A 24902-nucleotide genomic window follows, 5' to 3' on the forward strand; every position below is an offset into this window, starting at 1 on the left:
ATTGTTTTATTGCTTTAGAGAAAGTCTACAAACCTTAGTACTGAACAAGCCATAATAAAAATACAATCGTTTGTAAGAGGCTACATAGATAGACAAAAGGTAAATAAGCACAAGAAGGTTATGCAAACTCCTCCGAAAGAAATCAAAGCAACGGCTAGTAAAAATTCTAAAGATAATACTTTACCGAAAAAACCTGATTTTTATAGATCAAATACTGTAATAGAACCACATATAATTAAAAAGAATATACCTCAACTTCATACTTCATCAGAATCTAGTAACGAAAGGTTAATATATGAGGAAACTGTTGATAATAATAACAATCAAAGCAAAGATGAAACAGACTTAGAAAGAGATACTAAATCAGCTGTACATAAAATTATACGAGGTTATAGTGAAACCGCTTTAATGACTCCTATGGAACAGGAAGTCAGTAAAACTATACGTAAAATAATGGACACAGGTATTGAACAAGAAGCTACTGAAGAAAAGAGTAATAATCTAAGTTCAAGTTGTACGGGAAAAAGTATGAAAAATATTGAAGAAGCTATTAGTAAACTTCCAATAGTTCCATCTCATGATATCCCTAACAGCATACAAGAAGTTGATAAAATACCTGAGAAAAATGATAAGGACATGTCAAAAGATTCAGAAAATTATAGCAGCGAGGAAACACATACCTTAACAGAGGGTAGTGCCAAACTACAACTAATATTGAACGATGAGCCTGAAAAATCATACGATGATACTTTAACTGAATCCGATGATATAAAATCGATTAAAACCAGTTTTGATGATAATACTGATAACAGTAAAATGTTTCCTAAAATTGATGTTGAACTGTTAAATAAAAAATCGCTAGATAAAGTTAATAAGCATCTGACACAGATTACTAAAGCCGAATCTGATGAAAATAGTTCTGAAAACAAATCAATTTCAAACGAATATCCAGATAAATTTGATACTTTACAAGATATATCTACTAGTATGGATAGCTCTAAAACTGACGATGGTGATACTAATAATATTATAGAAACTGTTAACAAGCCAGACAACGATGAAGAAGATGTATTCAAAAATGATTATGTCACTGAGGCTAATGATATAAAGAGCAAAGATGATAACATATTAGAAACAAATAAGTCTACAGCAGAAACTAAACTAGAACTAAAAAATACAGCAGATCACAAGGTTTCTCGCTTTGCAATATCAAATAGTGGAGAGAAAATATTAGATCTCAAACTTGAAGATGATATATCCAGTAAAACAGACAATATTACTAAAAATGATACTGATTTGAAAAATCAACCTGAACTAGATAAACTACCATCAGAAATGCATTTTGAAGAACTAAGAAGAACAAAAGGTGTTACAGAAGAGAAAGACAATGAATTTAATTTTGATACGCTTGCTGTAGGGGCAAAACATAATAGAAACACTTTGAAAGATAAAACTGAATCATCTAAAGATGTTAAAGAAGATACTAGCAAAATTTCTAATATTATGCAGAATAAAGATCAAAATGAACCAGTTTCATGTAATTCGAAAGTGAACGATCAGGGAACGAACAAGGATTTTGTAACTGAAACAGATAAAAAGAGAGAAGAACCCAATATTATTTCTAAGATAAATAACGTTAATTTAAATGAATCTAATAAAGAAACGTTAATATCATCAAACAAAGATTCTATTTCAGATGATACCGAAGCTAATAAAATTATAACAAAAGAAAATGATAGACAATTATTAAACGATGAAACAAAGGAGAATGAAGATGAAAATAAAAAGGGAAGCACCATTTTAAATGAAAATGAAACTCGTTTTGAAGGTAAGGAAAATACTTCCAAAAAACTGGATATAAAAATAGATGAACGACCAGACGATTTAAGCAGTGTTGATTCGGCTGATTCAGTAGTTACAGTTATTGAAAACCCAAATCACGAATCGAAAGATGTAAATGAACAAGTTGAAACTAAAACAAATAAAAATATTTCCAATAAAAATATGTCAGATGCATTAGAAGGTCATGTCGATTTAATAGACCAAGTACAAAATACACTACTAGATCAGATTTGTGGTAAGCAAGTAGACACATCGAAAAAATTCGATATAGAACAGTTGAGGCAAGAATTACAAGAAGCTGCATCACTCTATCACGAAAATGAGAGTACACAGACAACACATAATGACGAATTGCTGCATTATTTAAGCGACTTTGAACCAGAGGAAAATATGTTTGATTCAAAAAGGATTAGAAGTCCAAATAGGGAACTACCAGATATAGCAGAAGAACGTGAGACTGAATCAAGAGACTCTGAAGATAATAAAGATGCGGTAAAGTTTTGTGGTAATCCCAGTCTTTCTAGTGAAAATCTGAAAGCTGGGCGACCAAAAAGTGAAGTGGAAGTATTAAGTCCTGATGAAATAAGCAATCTTGAAGATAATAACCATTCTACAACATATAAGGTTGCAGAACAGACTACTCCTTCGATTGAAGTGAAAAGTTTAAACGAAAAACCATCAACTAAAGATGTAGAGACACAAATGTTGCAGCATTCAAGTGAGTTCCATGACACAGTGGTGGTTCCATTACCTCTAAACAACGAAAGGCTGGATGTGGTTGCCGGTATGACTTCTGGACAAGATGCTGCCGGACCTCAACGGCCTGAGTCGACAGATCGTGATAATCAAACAGCAATCCAACAAGCTCCAGGTGTTGCAGAACAGACTACTCCTTCGATTGAAGTGAAAAGTTTAAACGAAAAACCACCAACTAAAGATGTAGAGACACACATGTTGCAGCATTCAAGTGAGTTCCATGACACAGTGGTGGTTCCGTTACCACTAAACAACGAAAGGCTGGATGTGGTTGCTGGTATGACTTCTGGACAAGATGCTGCCGAACCTCAACGGCCTGAGTCGACAGATCGTGGTAATCAAACAGCAATCCAACAAGCTCCAGGTCAAGTATTTATTATAATAGTAAGTTGAATCAACTGATCATTCGAATCATATGTTAGTTGTAAGCATCGGTTTTCGCGTTTAGGGTTCACACATTTTTATTGTTTACTGTTTTTTATTGTTTGTTGTTTTTAGTGTTGATGCTAAATGTATAGTTCAACACTTTCAACAGTCTATACTTCTGTTTTCTTAATCTGAGATATTTGTGTATAAAAGCAGAAGAACATTAACTTTGTTTATTTTAATAAAAAGCCAAAATGTAATAAAAATACTATAATTAAATTCTAATAAAAGCTAAAAAATACGCTCATCTTTTAACACAACGTGAGTTCTTTTAATCTCCAGTTGCGGTTTTATGTATATACATAGCTTTTTTTTAAATATAGATTGTCGTTGACGTTACAGTAAAGAGGAAAGGATGTTTTACGTCTATTCGGCGTGTAATTTTAGAATTTTTGTATGTAGTCTTCCAACAATGACGTACGAGCGTCACGCATCATAGAAACAGTGCTTTCCTATGTAAAATAGGGTTAAATGAGAAGAAAATATATCTTAAAATAAAAAAATATATATAGTTCCGCGTTTAGTATCTTAAAACAAATTAAATTTGACATTGACAGATATATAGGCCATCGCTGATTTTTTGCCAACGAACTCAGTTGTCTGGACTACAGTTTTTTTAGTTCTAGTCAACATAAAAGCAAATTAAAAAAATCAGTTTTCTAAAAATTTCAAATAATACACAACTATCCCCCCCAATTTGAAATCTCTCTTAGAATATTACTGAAACAGTATTTAATTCCTGTATTTCAAAGATATTATTTATTATACAAAACTAAACCTATACAAATAATATGGTGTTAATATTAGATTTAGTCTATGATATCAATCAATTTTATTAATAAAAAAACTCGACATGCCGCACATTTTAGATTAATATTCTATACATACATAAACTCAGACAAATAATATAAATAGTTAAACCTTAGTTCATTCAACATACCGGGTGCATCTCAAAAGTGGCTCACCCCTATAACTTTTTTATTTTTTCACATAAAAAAACCAGATATGGTGAATTAGTATATGACATAAAAAGAATTGATTGACGTTATCAATAGTTTTCAGTCACTCCCCCCGTTTCACTGGAAATTACTACAGCTTTTGATTGATTTTTAAATAGCACTCTTCGTATTTTTTACTTTATCTGATAGAAAATGATATTCTGAATAGAATGACATATCATATATCAACTTTTGACATTTTTGCTTTAAAAAAAAATTGTATTTTAAATTTCTAAAAAATCTAGAGTTCCATGACTGTATTAGAAACACTAATTTTTAATCAAGGAGTCTTGGAAAAATAGATTTGATCGGCTCATGTTTTTCGTGTTGTCATGGTCGGTTTAAAGATACCCAAATCGTATTTTTATTCATATCTCAAAATTTTCAAATGGAACGAGGGTGGCTCATTAGCATATTTGGAAAAACATTAATTTAACATAAAACAATAATTTGGTACCACACACTTGGTATTTCGAGTCAGATTGTCGTTATGTTATGAACCTGAGGTTTTGAGACGCATGTATATTAAGTATAGGGCATGCTTTGTGGAACAAAAATGAAAACATAACTCTTCACGCGTTAGAATTTTGGGCAATAGCGTCGGCATATTGTGTCTGGGTCGTATAGGTAATATATTATGATCTAAGATGCATTTGAAACTATATACTGACTAGTTATGATCCACTACTATGCATATAAATAACATATAACAGAAAACGTAAACGGATGTTTGCAATATAAAATAATTTATTTTAATATACGTGTTCATAAAACTGGTGTTAGTAATAAAGCCAGGAATGGATGTGCACATTCAATCTTTAATTATTATTAGTGACTCATCTCTGCCTGATAGAAAGTGTTTTTTTTAAATGGTCTTTCTGTATCTTTTTGTCGCTCTAAGGCTAGACTAATGAAAGGAAATCGATCGGAATCTATCGAAAATAGTTTTGTTATTTAATTATCTAACGTTTATATGGAACACTCGGTGTTTATCCTAGGTAGGAGAGAGTGAAACTTAATTTGCTTAAACAGAACGCGATTCTTCAAGGCAATAAATTAGGCCGGGATGTTTTGATTCCGTTTTAGATAAATATACATGGTTTAAAAATGGGTTTTCATGACCTAGTAGGTATTGATTACTGCAAGTTTTAGGAGTTTTGTTTTCTTAAGGTAATAGAAGGCAATTTGAAATATTTGGAAAAAACGTTCATTTAAAGTTTTATTTTACACAAGTTTATTTCAAGCTTCCAAAGTAAATTCTTTAAATTGTTTCGAACAATATTTCCAAATAATATCTTCTATGCGTAGCTTCATAAGTTTTCTACTACATTTTAAATTATTGAATAATTTCTGAAATCGAAATAAATGCTGTACTATGAAATAAAATATCTTCTCTGATTGATATTGTACTTAATTCTCAACATTTATGAGCGTTTCGATCAGATGGATCGCCAGTCGGTGCTGCCTAGAGCTGAGATTGTCTGCTAAAGGCGCCAACATAAGTACGTTTGATGAGTGGTTGCCAGCCGAGGAGTGGCCATCTATCCCTAGGAGGGCATACACCAAGCATACACCCTTCTACGGTTGGGATTTAGCCTTCCGTGCCTTTCATAGTCAAGCAGCTTGTCTTCGGCTGAGGTACCCTTGAGTTGGAGGCTAGAGGATCTATCAGTCTGAGTCTCAATTAGTCTCCATTTTCTCCACTTTTTTTTAACTTGATCTATCTTTAGTCCTGAATCCGGTGTTGTCCCGGATCCATAATAGAGGATATATCTCTCTTTCTCTATTGCTTCGTTGCTTGATCTATAAATAGAGTATATCTTTCTTTCTGCCTCCTTGGATTTGAGGTTAATTCCCATTGTGAAAACCTGACCATAGCCCTCCTCCCGCGAGTTGATTACTCGCCAACTCGATGTTCTTACATTGGAGTTCTGGCAAAGCTAGGGATACACCGCAAAGGTTAGTTCAGTGGTTTCAGTATAATATATTCTTTATCTATGGGTTAGTACAGAGCCCCGCATGTAGAAGTAAGGGAGACGAGAATACAATAGGTTGCCTCCTAGAGTCCCAAGGTTGAAACCAGTAGAAGCTATAGTCTTCTATCTAGCCATGTATTTCTTGGTGAGGTTGTCTCCTCTTGATCCGGGTGATTAAGCCAAGCGACACTACAGCTAGGGATGCTCCTTATATAGACCCACCAACATACTAGCGGGGATTTCCCCTAGCACCTGACTAGAAGCTTCCCCACCAACAACAAGGTCTCGTAGATCTAATTGGTCAAACCTTTACCTTTAACTTTTTTTAGACAACATTCTTTGTTCGCCGCTACACTCTAACGACGTTCATTGTATTAAACTTAACTTGGCTCTAAAATCATACCTACTGGAGAGAGCCCTATATGCGGTAAACGACTTTTTTGTTGATGTTTAATTATGAACAATTTTGAATTTTAAAACTTTGATCATCTCACACACTGGTCAAAGGTCAAGTATTTAATATTCTATAACTTTAAAATTATATCTATTTACTGGGTACTGTTCTAAAATTGTCCATGTATATTCTTTTTGTAATTTTAAAGACTTAAATTTTTTTGAATTGTATTATTTGTATTGTGTATTTTTTGTTGTTTGTATTTTTTTGTGATTTTGTTGTTTGTCAGTGCTTTGTCGATGAAGCTGTTTTGGCTTTTTGCACAATAAAGCGTTGTTTGTTTGTTTGTTTGTTAAACTGGTTTACGTTTTACGTGCACTTGCAGCTCGCGACTGCGATTATCTGTGTCAGATTGGGACTTCTGGTAATACCTTTTAACAGATGGTGTTTTTGGTAATTAGTTGAATATAATAGGATCCTTAATTTTCAGCCTTTGATTGACGATTTGATAGCCCTGTTTTCGGTGTGGACATGTCAATTTTCGGATTAATACACACCCCTATGTACTGAACCACGTACTGCCACTGTTTTTGTGTATGATTTTATGATCATTAAGTCGTACATTTAGAAAACGTTTTGTCTCTCCTTTATCCAGGGTGTCCCAATATTCCGAGGACAGCGTATTTTTGGAATCAAAATAAGCCCATTGGACACAATTTACCTCTATACAAAAGTGCTTCGTTTGTCCGTTAGAGGGCATCAGACTTTAAAAAAAAATAACACATTTTTTCAAATATTTTAAGAACCGTTATTCCGATTTGTGAACCTTTGACTTTCACAAAAATCAAGAAAATGTACTGGAAGGGTAAAGCTACCCTCACTCCTACGTAAATTTTACTATAAATATTTTCCGACTCAACCAACGACCGATTTTTTTGTAAAATTGTTTTCTAGTATTTACTACATTTTTTGTCTCTTGTAAAAAAACGTCATCGCACATACTTGAGGAAAAAAATATTTTTCCAAAGCTGACTGCCAAAAAATATTTTTTGTCACATCAAGCTATGGGGGCACATAAAATCTATTATGTTCTTAATAATCTAGTTTGTAAAAATATGGAATTTCACTTTAGTATTACAAATTATATTTGATTATTGCTTCATAAAAACTTGAAAAATTAATAACTTTAAATTAATCATCGTTCGCGTTTGTTTTGGATTGATGCCCTCTAACAGACAAACGAAGCACTTTTGTGTAAAGATAAATTATGTGCAATTAATTTATTTAGACTCAAAGAATACGTAGTTGTTCTATGTCCACGGAATATTGGAAGTCCTTGTATATTTGGTAGGTCTGCTTTGGAAAAATAAATCCTCCAATTTTTTGCGACGCCGACGTGGCCTTTTTTACAAGAGATAAAAAATATAGGAAAAAACTAGATATAGAGATATAGAAAATACTAGAAAGATCATTTTACGAAAAAAAATCGGTCGTCCGGTTGAGTTGGAAAATATACTATACAGGGTGGTCCGAACTGTATTCCGGAAACTTCAGCAGCATATACTGCAGATAAAAATATGTATAAAAGTTCGTATAAATATATGTCCTAAAATGCTTAGTTTCGGAGATACAGGGTGTAGAAGTTCCTTTTTTATTTCGATTTTTTCCAAATAATTTCTGAAGTAACGTCAATATTTAGATGAAAATTGGTGTCTGGGAGTTTCTTGATATGAGAAATTTGATTTTGATGTCAATGACTCCTATTTGTAGGGGGCGTCACCTACATGTGTTTTAACTGCTGTTTTAACTTTTCGTCCGTACCTGTATAAAACTACTGAGTGAAAAAATATACATTTCCGTGATTTTTTACGTAAAAAATATCTCTTGGTAAAAATGGCTACGAGCAACCGTTCAAGAGATATTTAGAATGGAAATAGTCAATACATGTCATTAGTCATTATTGACAAGAAATAAACATGTGGAGTAGATACTTATTTGACTGAAATAGACAAAATTTGGGAACTTTTTATTTTTTTAAATTAATCATAAATTTTTCTTTGAAAAAATGATAAAAAAGTTTCTGTTGAACATTTGACACAAAAACATTTCAAATTTATGATTTCAGTTTCATAACTGTTTAGTCAACATGTTTAGTTTATGTCAATGAAGAAAGGTATTGATAATTTCGATTCCAAATATTTCGAGAAACATTACTCGTATCGATTTTTACCAAGAGATCTCTTTTACGTAAAAAACGTCATAAATGTATATTTTTTCACCTATTAGTTTTCTACAGGTACGGACGATTAGTTATTACTCTTCAAACCAGTTAAAAATATGTAGGTGGCGCCCTCTACCAGTAGCAGCCATATTGACATCAAAATCAAATTTCTCATGTCAAAAAACTACGACACCAATTTTCATCTAAATATTGACGTTACTTCAGAAATTATTTCGAAAAAATCGAAATAAAAATGAAACTTCTACACCCTGTATCTTCGAAACTAAGCATCTTAGGACATACATTTATACGAACTTTTTTACTTATTTTTATCTGCAGAGTATGCTGCCGAAGTTTCCAGAATACTGTTCGGACCACCCTGTATAATTTTAAATGCTCGGTTTTGAATGGTAGTTTTCACCCTTCCTGTACTTTTTCTTGATTTTTGTGGATGTCAAATGTTAAAGCACTTAGCAAAACACAGACACCCAAACAGAGTATATTTGTGAATGTTCCAAATTTAAATACAATTTTCAGACAGTTCACACAGTTTTGAGACAATTCATCATTATCTACTTTTTTCAAATGCAAATGCCTGTAATATTTAACAACTATTAGCTATTTATGTGTCAAATGCGATAGTATGATTTAGTTTTTATAGTTAAAAAGAAGTTGTTAAAACAGATAATCGACCAATACTTGATTTGCACGTGCAGCAGGTCCTGAGAACTTGACTCCTCCACCGCTCAGCTCATCTCCGCGGTCCTCCTTCGAGGCGCAGCCGCCACTTAAAACGCGGCAGGATTCGCAGGGGGGCCACCGCTCACCACCTCCACAGTCGCGAACGCGCACTTTACAACAGCAGGACATGGATGGTGAGAACAGCAGTAGTAACAACAACAGCAAGAAAAACAACGCGGTCAGTAACAGCGCTATCGGGTCCACGGAGAAACAAATGGAAGTGGAAGCAGCTACCAAAATCCAGGCTGGATTCAGAGGATACCAGGTCAGGAAGCAGCTGAAATCTAAGGTAATAATTAAAGGAATGGTTTTGTGTTATAGTGAATACATGTTTTTGTATTATTGTTTAACCAGTCATCCTGTACGAGACTATATAATGGGTGATAATTTGAAAATTTTTAATTAGGAATATCTCTTATTAAGATCCCAAATACATACTGGGACACATATTTCATCGTATTAGTTTTTTAAGATATTGCTGGTTAAAAGTAAGCAACTTGTGAAACATGTGATTTTGACTTGGAAAAAATGACAATAATAGAAATTTCAAATAAACGTCCAGGAAACCAATGTTCACCATCGATATAAATTGGTGCTTTTTAAGGTCTTCTCCATTGTACTTTTTCTCTAAGAAATATTTTCTATTGACACTTTGTCACAATTAAATCGTCGCGGTCAATTTAATGATTCTTCTTGAGAGTACCAAAACGACATGGAGCATAATTACCTATAAATAAAGTTGGTTTAAGCTATTAGCTCATGTTCTTATATTTATTCGAATTATTTATAAATACACCGAAAGATTACCTACACAGATGTTAAATATTTTATTACATATTAAATAATTTTATGTTGTACCAAATTATTTTAATTTATTTATATCTATGAAAACTATTATGAATTATTTACAAACAATTAGCGCATGCTAATGTTACTAGCCAATAAAATATGTTAAATTGCTTTCCATGAAAATTAACTGTGTATATAGTGTAGACCTTGGCTTATTTCTATGACAAAGAATAAATAAATACTAAAATAATTACTAATTATTTTTCCGGTAACGAACAAACAAAGATTATTAATAATTTTTTATTAAATAACTATTAACTAATTTAATAACTAACTAACTTCTTTAACCTAAAAAATAATTATTATAATTCTTGGATGGATTTCTTTATTGGATGATGCCCAAAAAAGGATAATAATCTAATTTACTCTAAGCAAATATTAAACATGTTTCTTTTCCATTTAACCACATTTTTATTTAAATTTTTTTTTACATCTTTGGCAACTTGACAACATTCCTTTTTCAATGATGCGATCTCTAGTATTTTTTTGTTAAAAAAACTTGTTAGACAAAAATACTTCCACATACGTTATTTAAAACGTGCCTTTTTTAAGGTGGTTGATTTATAAGAATGGAATAAAACAATAATTATACAGGGTGAGTCTTAAATAATAAGTTCAAATATTTTTAGGATAATATTTCTATAATAAGGCAACATAGGTAGTAGATTAAATTTACAAAAAAGAAAACTCAAAATAAGTCCAGTGGTTCTCAAAATTTAAGCGAAAAAATAATTTTTTTTTGGAAATTTTCAAAGTAAAATATCTGGATATTTTGTAGAGGCCATCCATAAATTACGTCACACGTTAACGGGGCGTGGGGGGGGGGAAGAGTTTGTCACCGTAATGTGACATAGTGCGACAAGGGTCAGGGGGGTCTGTAGTTTTCCGACGTAACATGTTAAAATTTAAAATAATAAAGAACGAAATTTATATTTGCAAAAAAAATAGCTTTAAAAATTTTCGACTTTGATCTATATTTATTAATAATTTAGCACTCTCGCTATGAGATTATCTCACGCAACAAAGTTTAACTTCTAGAGCGGACTTTTAATACAAGTGAGATACTAAAATTCTCAAAAGTTCTAAATGGTTTAAGTCAAGAAAAAAATAAAAATAATTGTTTTCTTTTGATGATTTTTTAATACATGCATAAATTTGAAAAATGTGTGACGTCACATCAGGGGGGATGGGGTTCTAAAAATGTGACAACCTGTGACAAGGACGGGGGGAGGGGTTAAAAAGTCCTAAAATTCGTGTGACGTAATTTATGGATGACCCCTTATTTGAAAAACGGTATAGAGAAAATATGTATTTTTATCGAGATCTGGCAGCCCTGAAAATATTTGCACTTATTTAAGACTCACCCTGTCTTGTTTAGTAATAAGTTATCCAAATATACAAGGTATTTTTTAGGTAAAATGGCTTCTACACTACTTGCAAAGTAAGCCAAAGTAGGTCAAAGTCGAATAGTGAAGAGGTTTACTTTCTGTTTTCTTGTCTACAGGCCCATTCTGACGACTCGTGTACTTGGCAAGTACGCCAATATTTGCGTACTTGGCAAGTATACTATTCTTTTAAATAACATATTTTTACAACAAACTTCGTGCTTACGCGACGCGACTAGTGAATAATAATTGCATAAGTAAACCTCCCACACAACATGGCAAGTATATCCCAATAACAAATGTTTGTACAAGTACACGAGGCGTGTGAATCCGCCTTTTAAAAAAAATAATCTGAGACGAGAGAAATTCAGGCGGAGAAATACTAAATAACCCTCTTCACTATTTGACCTTGATATGCTTCCACTTATTTTGCGAAAAGTGTAGAGGCTGTTTAAAACGTTAAACATAAGTAATAACACTAACAAAATTTCTCTTAAATCTAAACAGAAGTAACTAAGAGACGGCCTCTACACTACTTGCGAAGTAAGCCGAAGTAGGTTAAGGTCGAATAGTGATAGGGGGATATTTGTTATTTCCTCGTTTAACTTTGTCTATCTCAGCTTATTTTCGTTCAGACGGACTCTGACGACTCGTGTACTTAACTTGTACAAACTTTTTTTATTGGCATATACTTGTCATGTCGTGTGAGCGTTGTTGCAAAGAAATGTTGTTTACAAAGATAGGTACAGGGGCAGATACAGGAATTTATTTTAGGGGGGGCCCAAAATAAAAAGTAATGTAGAATATGCTTTTTAGGGCGCCATTTTTAATCCAAAAGCATAATATTTAACACAATTTACAGGTTCTAGGGGGGGCACGGGCCCCATGGGCCCCCCTTCTGTATCCGCCATTGGATGGGTACACTTGCCAAGTACGCATATATTGGCGTACTTGCCAAGTACACGAGTCGTCAGAATCCGCCTTAACGAAAATTAGCCGCGATAGGTAAAGTTAAACGAGGAAATAACGAATATCCCTCTTCACTATTTAACCTTAACCTACTTCGCCTTACTTCGCGAGAAGTGTAGAGGCCGTTTTAGGTACAAATTATTTAACATTATGATTATTAGGATTTTTAGTTAATATTTTTGCTAACCTAAAATAAATTATAGTATATGGTGATATTTGGAAATTATAGTTGTTAAATGTTTATTTATCTATATGTTTGTTTTTTATTTAAATAGTTCAAATAAGTTGTTTATGCATATGCATGATATTCATTCATTTTACAGCGAATAAAAATAGTCTATTAAGACATAAATAACGGGAAATATGTTTGAAATATTTATGTAATTCTATTGTAAACAATTGGATATTTGTAAACTCTTTACTGATCACCTTTTTATTCAGATGGAACTAAAAACATATTTTTTTAATATATCTTATAAACATTTCCGGCGTTCTTTTTAAAAATCGTTCGATTTTTGAAGATGATCCATCATTATATTAAGTTCTTGTTTATCAAAATCCTAATGGTTTTTTGAGGTCAACACACGTGTTATTACGTTGATTTTCAAAAATATGGCATGATGCCCATTGAGTTACCTTAAAAGCTGTTTACAACTTTTTACAGCTTTGTTGTTATTTTGTCCCATGATAACAAAATTACAATACTCACATGTCACATGTGATTTGTGAATGATTGCAAAGACGTGTCTAGGGTGAGAAAGAAATTAGGGTGGTTAATGTTAAAACTTTAACACCCAGAATTTTGAAAGAAAACGAACTTTTAAATTTCAATTTATCTGTAATTAAACACGCAATATTTCAGTAGTAGTAACACATTGAATCATTTAAATTGGCCTTGACATTGTCGTTATAGGACGATCATTTTACATAGACAACGAAATACTGTATGATCGAGAGTCTAGTTGACTTGGAAATGACGATCGATGGCATTTGCTATACAGGGTGTCCCAGAAATAAGTGCAAATATTTTAAGGGGTGGTAGATCTCGATAAAAGAAACATATTTTCTCTTTATCGTTTTTCAAATAAGTCCAAAATAACGGAGTTATTTTACTTCGAAAATTTCCAAAAAAAAATGATTTTTTCTAAAATTTTGAGAACCACTGGATCTTTTTTGGATTTTCTTTCTTGTAAATTTAATCTAATATCTATGTTGCCATATTACTAAAAACTAAAAAAAAATCCATAAAAATTTCGAATTTTCAATTTTTTTTTCGCGAAGTCTAATATTATATTCTATCTTTTTGTGGGCTAGAAAGTCAGTTACCGGTAGCGGCTGTAAACCTAACTTTTAATCCATAAGGATATTTCGAGATTTTTCATTTTTTTTCTTTCGTTATAAGCACAAAGTTAACTAGGTATGTAAAATTTAAAATTTGAAGTTTGAAGATCTAGAAGAATCTTAGAATTTTGTTTTCGGCTTTCGATATAACCTAAATTTCAACTTTAACAATGTTCTATTCATGATTGTCAATGCTTATTCAAAATCATGTTTTTGTGAGTATTACACATATTTTATTTTTTATCTCGAAAACTATAAGAGATAGGTATAAGTTAGTATAATACAGGGTGTCCCAGAAATAAGTGCAAGTATTTTAAGGGGTGGTAGATCTCGATAAAATAAACATATTTTCTCTTTATCGTTTTTCAAATAAGTCCAAAATAAAGGAGTTATTTTACTTTGAAAATTTCCAAAAAAAATTTTGTTCAAATTTTGAGAACCACTGGATCTTTTCTGGATTTTCTTTCTTATCTTTTATTCTACTACCTATGTTGCCACATTATCAAGAAATTATATTTTTTAACTAAAAACTAAAAAAGATTTCCAAAAATTTGTCCAAAAATTCCGAATTTTCAAAAAAAAAATTCGCAAAAAAAACTCATAGGCGTGTTTCTGGGGTTGAATTATACTACCAGTTAAAATATTTGCGCTTATTTCTGGGACATCCTGTAGAAAAATTATGAGATAAGAAGTAGTTTTCAAAAATGTAGTAATATACTTGGTGTTCGATAATTGAACAACGATGCTACTACTTTTCAAATGATCTGATAACATTGTAATGCTGATAATATTTTAGATAGATGGAGCAGGCACTTTTATGTAAAAATCCAGGCATTCAAAACATCCTATCACAGGTTCTCCTATTACCATCGCCAGAGAATCAGTTAGGCTACCGGTAACTGACTTTCCTAGACTACTAGGCTACTAGCACAAGACTTACTTTTAATCCATAAAGATATTTCGAAATTGTTAATTGTTGCCTTCCGTTATAAGCTTAAGGCTCCGCGCGCACTGCATCGGATCGGACCGACCAGCAAAAGCGACTGCGACCATCGTACATTTAGACGGCGCCGGCGTCCACTAAAACATTTCGGCCTGTAGAGGCCAGATTCCTACCTCTACCTATCTACGATAGTCAACTGTACCTCAGGATTTTCATGATCTGTCAGTGAGTCAGTTATAAAATTAAAGAAATTTGAAAAGTACTAATTCATAAACTATGATCCTTGTATATGAAAAGGCTTCTAAAGGCTATAATTACTAGATATTTTGGCAATCTCGCCAGCTCTAGTCTGTCCTCGTGTTTAGTAAAAATTAATATTCTTACTTTATCCACAACGAAGTTCCAGGGTAGTCAAAAGTACTAATCTAAAAGTCACTAATAACTTCGAGAAAAGGATGGTACGCTGTTCTCGACTTGGTATATTGCAGGGGTGGCCAACTTTTCTGTATATAAGATCGACTTTTTACCTTAAATGTGTGTCACGATCGACTTGTCATAGGGCGTAGCATAGGAGAAGAAGGGATGTAAAATACATACTATGTTTATACACTGTGTTTTAGTATGAAGTGCATTCCAGCGAGGTATGGGTACCCAAGTAGCATTTTCACGACTTGCGACCACATGTTTGCTAAACACAACGTTGGATTAGTTTCAAATAATAGTTAGCTCCGTACCTTGGGTATTAAAATAAACGTAAACGTTGTTGTGACGTTGTGCCGACGTTGAACTAGTACTACAACAAAGTAAAAGCTTCTGTGATGTCGAATAAACGTTGTGTTGTAACCTTTTTTTGCTTAAGTGATCTTTAGGTGATTCGGACAACGTAGTTACAATGTTGGACAATAAAGAGTTTTCCGACGTCACTTTCAGGACCTATTCCAACGTTATGCAAACGTCGTCTGTTTTACTAATTCCAACGTTGTTTAGATTTCCTTATTCTTACGTTGGTAGGACGTCGAGCCACTACCTTTTTGCAACTGTATTGAACCATAACCTTAAATCTTAAATTTTCACTTCATTGTTCTGTTCAGTCAGACAGTTCGGTGCTGTTTTTGTTTTTATAAAAAAACTTAATTAAAATGGGACATAAGAAAGGTACATATAAAACTAAATTTAAATATATATCGACATATTACCGATACTTTATTCACTCCCTCGTTTATTTAGAATATAGAGGGCGGCACAAGCTAGATTCTAGGATGACTAAATTAGGCAATCTTGCGACTAGTATACTACCTGTTAAGGATGAACTGCGACTTTATTAGTCCAGTATGCGACTACTCGAACTACTCCATCTTAATCTCCAAAACAACAAAGTGAAAGTCGCCATGTTGTTGAATAAGAAAATGTTTCGTTCCTAAAATAGCAATTCCTGCTTTTTGAATACATTAACTTGAAATATTTGGCCCTAAACACCACGCGGAAACAATTTTTTCGACTGCGAATAAATTATTCTCATTTTACTAAAAAAAATTCAAGAAATTTTTTAAAACTTCTTTAATTTTAAGGCCCATTAGTATTTTTCAAAGTAGAAACAATATATTTATCAATAAAGTTGTTTTCGTTTAACTTTTTTGCCTTGGGTAACGAGTTACAGAGTCGGTTAGTGTTTCAATAATTATGATCTTCAAACATCCTCCACACTTAAATACTTTTGTTTTGTTTTCCTTTTCTGCCATCCGGCATATGTCTCTAACTAAATCATAAAAATAATATTTTTACTATATTATCCCAATTTAGGATAAAACGCGACTTAGACGCCATATTATTATAGTTTTGTATTTCTGTGAATTAGGATTTTAAACAACGTTGCAGTTTGTACTAAATTAGGCTGCTAGCCAACGTCGGTATCCAACGTCGTTTCGACCCAAAAATTATTCTCCAAACTAGTGCAGACTAGGGTTGGCACGAGATTGTGCCGACGTCGCGAATTGGTCGCGTGACACAACGTTCTCCCGACGTCCAAATACTGCTTGGGTAGATAAATAAAATATATATTCAAAACTATCTTCTACCTTTTAAATCATTTATTAAGTTTTCGAGATATACAGGGTGATCCGAATTGTAACCGGGAACTTTGCCAACACATTCTTCAGATAAAAAGAAGTAAAAAAGTTTGTATAAAATCACGTCCCAAAATATTTCGTTTTTGAGATACAGGTTGTGGAAATTTCATTTTTATTTCGATTTTTTTCAACTAATTTCTAAACTAACATCGATATTTTGATGAAAATATGGTTTTTTTTGACATGGGAAATTCGATTTTATGCCAGTATGACTCCTACTTGTAGGGGGGGCGCCACCTACATACGTTTTAACTGTTTTGAAGCATAATAATATTTCGACTGTACCTAACTGTATTACACTACCGAGAAAAATATTATGTAAAAAGATTACTTGGTAAAAAATCTCTACTAGTAATGGTTTCCAAGATATGTGGACTCATAAACCATTGACAAATATTAAACATGTTGACTGGATAGTTATTAGAGTTATTAGAAATAATAATTTAAGAAACGTTTTTGTGCCAATGGTTCAACAAAAACTGTTTCATCATAATTTTTTATATAAAAACAAAGAATTATGATTAATTTGAAAATATAAAAAGTTCCTAAATATTTAACTATGTATTCAATATGTTTATTTTTTGTCAATAATGAAATATTTATTGACTATTTCATTCCAAATATCTTGAGAATAGTTGCTCGTAGCTATTTTTACCAAGAGCCCTTTATTACGTAAAAAATGAAGGATATATATTTTTTTTCACTCAGTAGTTTTATACCAGTACGGACAAAAAGCTATTACCCTTGAAAACAGTTAATAAACATGTAGGTGGCCTCCCCTATAAGTAGTAGTCACATTAGCACCAAAATCAAATTTCTCATGTCAAAAAACACCCACACGCAGATTTTCATCCAAATATCGACTATAATTCAGAAATTATTAGGAAAAACCCCGAAATAAAAATGAAGCTGCTACACTCTGTATCTCAGAAACGAAGAATTTTCGGACATGAATTTATACGAACTTTTTTACTTATTTTTATCTGCAGAATATGTGGCCGGAGTTTCCCGAATACAATTTGAACTACCCTGTAGACTCACGAAGAAAATAAATTTGCAACAATTTTTGATAGCAGCATTGCGTATATGAGGTAGCTAAAAAGTTCAGTTGTATCCTGGTATATATTACGCCATGTCATAAAATATTTCGTAGCTACTATTAAAATGGTTTCAGACAAACCATATTTATTGACGTGGTTGATCTAATTTCATTTTTCTGTTAAGTTTATAAAGAAAATAACAATTATATAAAGTGTGTGTTTCTAGGAACCTGCAAGGATTAGTTATCTTTTTTTTTCTGTCAATATTCGTTTATAAAATACTCAACTTTCAACTCCATAAAACCATTTTTGTGCCAAAGACTAATCGTTTTGTTTACAATATTTTACATTATTGTGTATTTTTTTACAAGACTGCTTTTCCTAAATGGTGTTAATTAAAGACGTTTACCATAAAATACTTATCGTTAAACCATTATAAAACATCATTAAGTTGTTAAGAAAGGCTATTAAATTATAAACTAATAAAAAAATGGGTACAAATAGAATGACATACATGTGTTTTATTGACAGGAGAATAAAGAGGTATACATCATCATATGCAGAACATATTTTTCTTCCAATATTGCGCCCAAGTGTTTTTGTTGTGCACTTGTGTTTGTTGTGCACGTGTTGTTCACTTTGACACTTTGTAACTATAAGAAATTAGACATCATCTTACGTTACTATTTCTTATGAACATTTTTTCATAATTGCATTTTTATGTTATTAATTTTTTTGTTGGATATAACTTCTGATTATTTTGAATTATTAAGTACTAGATTTTTTCCGCGACTTCGTCCGTATAAAATTCAAATTTTATTTTTATGCCATACTTTTGCTACTCCCAAGGCGTTAAACGCTATATACGAGCTATTATTATATTATTAATATTATACAGGGGTCCGGCAATAGTGCGTCCAGCATCTGTAGATTATAAATATAATAAAAAACTTAGGAATTTTGTATATATGCAATATTAAAGTATGTATTAGGATGTATTTCAGGAAAATATTTTAACTTATACCTATAGGGTGGCTCAAAACAGAGTGAATGGATCGGGATGATTTTTTTTAATGAAATACCCTGTATATTATTACACTTTTGGCTTCTTTTCTGATTACTTTACATACTCCTAGATATTATTATATTTTTTTTGATAGTTTCAAAGGTATTAATAAATAAATAAAAATATCTTTTCAATATTTCTTAAAAAAATATTAAAAATACAAGAAATGTCATGAAATCAAAACTCTACTAGGTATTTACTATAGTTGGTCTGTACTTACTTTGCTATAAATATAGTATGTTAAAGTAATATTAAATGCATACAAGCTGTTCAAAATTCAAAGCCAAAATTTCTAAAATTTAAAATAGTTTATTTTATTTTTTTTTTAAATGGAACATCCTGTATATCATTCCTTTGTTAGATGGAGGATTAAAAAATATACATTTTTTGTATTTAAAGTATTTCAAAATTTGCGGGTTTTGCGGATATTCGTTAAAATATATTACATATTGATTTTTCAACAGTAATTTTTTATCAAGCCACCTAATAATTTTTTTCTGGTAGTTTACCGTTGAAAGAGTTATATGCAATATAAACGCGAACATTTGCGTAACCGCGAAAACTTTTAAAATATTTTAAATACAAAAAACTTTTATTTTTAAATCCTTCATATAACAAAGGAATAATATACAGGATGTTCCATTTAGAACGTTTGGCATAGAATTTTGAACATCCTGTATTGTTTCAGAATACGATTTTTATAGCAAAGTAAGTAGAAACCAACTATAGTAAATACCTAGTAAAGTCTTGATTTCAGGACATTACTGGTATTTTTAATTTTTTTTAAAAAACGCCGAAAATATATATCTCTTTTATATTTGTTAATATCTCTGAAACTAACCTAACAAAACATATTTCTAATAACATCTTAGGAGTATGTAAAGTGATCAGAAAGGAAGCGAAAAGTGCAATAATATACAGGGTATTCCATTAAAAAATCGTCCCGATCCACTCACATTGTTTTGAACAACCCTATAGAAGTTGAAATATTTTCCTGAAATACATCCTAATACATACTTTAGGATTGCATTTATACTAAATCCTAAGTTTTTCATTATATAGGGTCTACAGATACTCGACGCACCCTACCGAACCCTGTATAATATTTATTATAGCATATAATTGCATTATTTGAAAGTACCTATTAAATATGTGTCTATTTTGTTGGTCTCCTGGTATTTATCTTTTTATTTTTTTATTTATATTATTCTGATGTACGTATAAGCTATATTATTGTTAGTTTCATTAAAATCTATTCAGTAGTTTTTGCGTGAAAGAGTAACTAACATACAAAATTCATACAAAAGAAACTTACACGTTTATAATATACAGGGTGTCCCAGAAATAAGTGCAAGTATTTTAACTGGTAATATAGTTCAACCCTAGAAACACACATATGAGGTTTTTTTCGCGAAAAAAAAATTTTGAAAATTCGAAATTTTTTAAAATTTTTTTTCGAAATTTGTTTAGTTTTTATTCCAAAACATTATTTCTTGATAATATGGCAATATAAGTATTAGATTAAATTTACAAAAAAGAAAATTCAGAAAAGATCCAGTGGTTTTCAAAATTTTAGCAAAAAATATTTTTTTTGGAAATTTTCAAAGTAAAATAACTCCGTTTTTTCAGACATCAGATATAAATATCTAATGGATATTTTATTTCTAGAAGACGACAGCTGATAAAACGAACCCCAAAAAACCTCTGAGGAGGAAGAATTCTTCAGGTGACAACAAAAAGGATGATTTAGAAGAAAAATCGGCTGTCAAAATTCAAGCGGGCGTCAGAGGATTCTTGGTGAGACGAAGACAGAAGAAACAAACAAATTGATCTGTTTCAGCACAGATTGCCTAGAAATGTTTATAATAATTAATAGTTTTGTCCCTACAGGAAACAATATTCCAAATGCTACGTTAAACCATACTTGATATAAAATAATATTTGGATGTTTCAAAATCGGATCAAAACTATTTACTTAATTGTTTTTCAAACAAGAAAAGAATAATTATACATTCTCATTAAAAAAGTATTTAAAATACACATTTCACAACTTACTGTAAGTTATAAGAGTATATTAGATGAGTATCTAGTGAAGTCATGATCAAAGCACAGAATTTTTAAGTTTTAGTTACGAATTTAATTTGTAGTAATCATAATCGAATGCATGCAAATAAAACAGTGTGACTAAATGATAATTATACCACAGGTGTACCTGTACTTAATTGTTTTGTTTGACTTTTTTTAATGTAATAAAATTTCAAAGTGAAAAGCTACACAGACTGGTACAACTCGAGCTGAAGTGTTATTTCTAGGTCCACGGCCCTACCATGACGTTGTTTTTTTTGATCAGGCTGTATTATTATATTAACAATAGATTATACTTAGTTTAATGTTTTTCAAAGATATTAGAATTAGGGAATTAATTAGCATTTCCAATGTTACTTACTGATTTATATTTTAAGGACTTAGCGATATTTTTTTAGAGAAATATCATAAAAATAAATGTAATGAAAGGCCTTGTGCATTTTAATTCTGTTTAATTTAGGTCGCATAATATAATAAAGTTAAGTCAGTCGACGCCACTAATATGCGTTCGTAATAAACAAGAATGTTTTTACAGATGAGCTTAGGATTCTGGCTGGTGTGTGTCACTTTGTGGAGAGCCGTTATTTTCACCATTTGGCCGTGAAATGCCTCAGAAATTCGGTACAAGTTCGTTTATATTTGTTTTGCTAAAGATATAACAAAACTGTTGCAACGGTGAAGCTTTACGATTTGTTGATTCGTTTTGGCACGCCAGGCGACAGTCGCTATAAAATCTCTATAAATCTTTCTACAAATCTAAAATCGATTTATAACTAAACTAGCGTGTACAAGCGACTTCGTTCGCGTCGAATTAATCATTTGTAATGGTGATGATAAAGCAAAGCAAGAATTTCCATTAACATACAAACTGGATAAAATTTTTTCACATTTATGTCAGCATGAGAAAAAACAATATGGCGATATTATTATATAACTTGGTAATATTTGAGGGGTAGTTTCATTTCGTTGGAATTTGACTTTCGAAAAATCCGTTTGCCAAAAATAAGTTTTTTACGTCAAGCAGTTTAAGCAGAATCGTGGTTAAGAAATTACCCAACTTTTTGGAACACCCTGTATGATTTTTTAAAAAATTTCAAAATATGTAAAAAAACCAAATAAATTATGCTTGTCCAAGCGTTTTCCCGAAAGACTAACCGTTTTTTAAATAACAAATATTGTAATATTTGAGGGGTTTTCACCCTCTTGGAATTTGAGATTCGAGAAACCCCTCCTTATCGAACCTCTACACCCCACAGTCAATCCGTTTGCCAAAAATCAGCTTTAAACGTCAAGCAGTTTAAGCAGAATCGTGATTAATCAATGGTCACATTTTATGAAACACCCTGTATAAATTTATAAAAAATCTTAAAATATGTAAAACAATAAAATAAAATATACGCGTTTAAGAGTTTTTCCGAAAAAGTCACCGGTTTTTAAATAAAAAATATTTTAATATTTGAGGGATAGTTCACCTCCTTAGAATTCGAGTTTCGAAAAATCCCTTCTTTTCGAACCTCTACACCCTAAAGTCAATATGTTTTCCAAATATCAGCTTTTTACGTCAAGCGCTTTAAGCAGGATCGTGATTAATCAATGTTTTTTAAATAAAAAATATTGTAATATTTGTGGGGAGGTTTCACCCTCTTGGAACTGGAATTTCGAAAAATCCCTTCTTATCGAACCTCTACACCCTAGAATCAACCTGTATGCCAAAATTGAGCTTCTTACGTTGAGTGGTTTGAGCAGGATCGTGATTAATCAGTATGTCAGTCACTTAAGGATTTTATATATTAATATAGATTTAAGGCAACTTAGATATTATATTTTATAAGGCTTTATTTAGTTCATGAAAAGGGAAAAACTTTAATGTTCCATTTTGACAAGTAAGGAAAAATAACTAAATTTAAGGGGATATTAGAGACATATTATGATAATGACATGAATAATGCTTAAACTATATTTTTAAATCTCCTTCGCCATTTTGTCATTAACATATAATTTTAGAAACAAATTTTGTGAGGTAGAATATGACAAGGTATTTATAGTAAAGCTTGGTATAGACAAAATCGTCAAAAAAGGGAATAAAAATATTAATTGACTGACCTAATTTTCAGCTAGATTATTTTGATTTATGTATATCTAAAATCGTTTTCTTCAATAATATATTTTTATTAGTAATATGTATTTCACTTTGGATAAGATAGATGGCACAGTTACACACTATTGTGACGAAAAAATATGTATTTCACTTTGGATAAGATAGATGGCACAGTTACACACTATTGTGACGAAAATTCCTTAGACATTGGCACAAAGGTTGCCGAGTTATAAAGCGAATTTAAGAAATGCATACCCTTAGGGGGTAGAATGGGGTATGAAAGTTTGTTGTATGAAAATTCATTACCTTAACATCTAGGAAGATTTTTTCATTTAAGAATGAACATATAGAAAAATAAATCACTAATTCACCGCAATACACTAAAATACTTGACTTTTAACACTGGACGCGCTTTCGTTAACTATGTTAGCATCATCAGCAGGTGATTAAAACTTAGAAGAATTGTTTTAATCGTCTAATGATGATGCAAGGTTAGCTGAAGCGCGTCCAGTGTTAAAAGTAAATTCTTATGCTATTTCATTTTGCTGTTGTAACACCAAAGATTCCAAGCCCTAGCTATAATAATCTACAACATGTATTTCGGAATCAATGACTCAAGAAGAGAAGGACACACATATAGGTGTGGAGCAAGGTATATGTTATGTTACATTGTACAGGGTCCGGCAATAGTGCGTCAGGCATCTGTAGCTCCTATTAGCTTTTTTCGGGTTCTTGTTATTACCGATTCTGAGCCGTCCTAGAACTCTGCAGCGCATGCGCAAATGCAATAATGCCTTCATATTTCCTTCTGCGCATACGCATCATAGTTCTAGGACGGTTCAGAATCGGTAATAACAAGAACCCAAACAAAGCTATAGAATAAAAAACTTGGGAATTTTGTTTAAGTGTAAATCTAAAGTATGTAGGAGGGTGTATTTCAGGAAAATATTTTTACTTCTATAGGGTGGCTCAAAAAAGTGTGAATGGACCGGGATGAGTTTTTTTAAATGGAACACTTTGTATATTATTGCATTTTTGGCTTCCTTTCAGTTCACTTTTCATAACCCTAAGACATGAGTAAATATATTTCTGTAATTTCAGCAAGATATTAATAAATACATAAAAACTATATATTTTTCAGCCTTTCTTAAAAAAATGATTAATAATTCAAGAACTGTCCTGAAATCAAAACTATATTAGGTATTTACTTTAGATGGTCTGTACTTTGCTATAAATATGGAAATCGTAAATCATACAGGATGTTCAAAATTCTACGCCAAACTTTCTAAAATATAAAATAATTTTTCTTCTTTTTTTTAAACGGAACACCCTGTATATTATTTTTTCAATAGATTGAGAATTAAAAATAAATATTTTTTGTATTTAAAGTATCAATTTTATTATTATTAATTTTTAACGGTTTCGCAGATATTCGCGATTTTATATTTCATATGGCATTTTCCACAGTAAATTTTTATCAAAGCCACCCAGTGATTTTTCTCTCGTATTTTACTATTGAAAGCGCCATAATATGAAATAATACTGCGTGTATCTGAAAAACTATTAAAAATTTTGAAATACTTTAAATAAAAAATATGTTCGTTTTTTAAATCTTCATCTATTGAAAAGTTTACGTAAACTCAGAA

At 31.5% G+C, this 24902-nt stretch overlaps 1 protein-coding gene across 1 annotated transcript in view; it reads left to right on the forward strand.

The window, feature by feature from the left end:
• The window catches only part of LOC115887302 (uncharacterized protein PF11_0213-like), a 37787-nt gene extending 16198 nt beyond the window's left edge, over nucleotides 1-21589 (forward strand). Inside the window, exons 5-7 of the mRNA XM_030906695.1 lie at nucleotides 19-2962; nucleotides 9333-9643; nucleotides 20742-21589. Coding sequence (XP_030762555.1) covers nucleotides 19-2962; nucleotides 9333-9643; nucleotides 20742-20903 — 3417 coding nt within the window. The 3' untranslated portion in view covers nucleotides 20904-21589. The remainder of the gene's footprint in view (nucleotides 1-18; nucleotides 2963-9332; nucleotides 9644-20741) is intronic.
• Nucleotides 21590-24902: the final 3313 nt, after the last annotated feature.

This window comes from Sitophilus oryzae, unplaced genomic scaffold (genome assembly GCF_002938485.1).
Source record: "Sitophilus oryzae breed Bouriz unplaced genomic scaffold, Soryzae_2.0 scaffold_562_pilon_pilon, whole genome shotgun sequence".
Taxonomy (NCBI): domain Eukaryota; kingdom Metazoa; phylum Arthropoda; class Insecta; order Coleoptera; family Curculionidae; genus Sitophilus; species Sitophilus oryzae.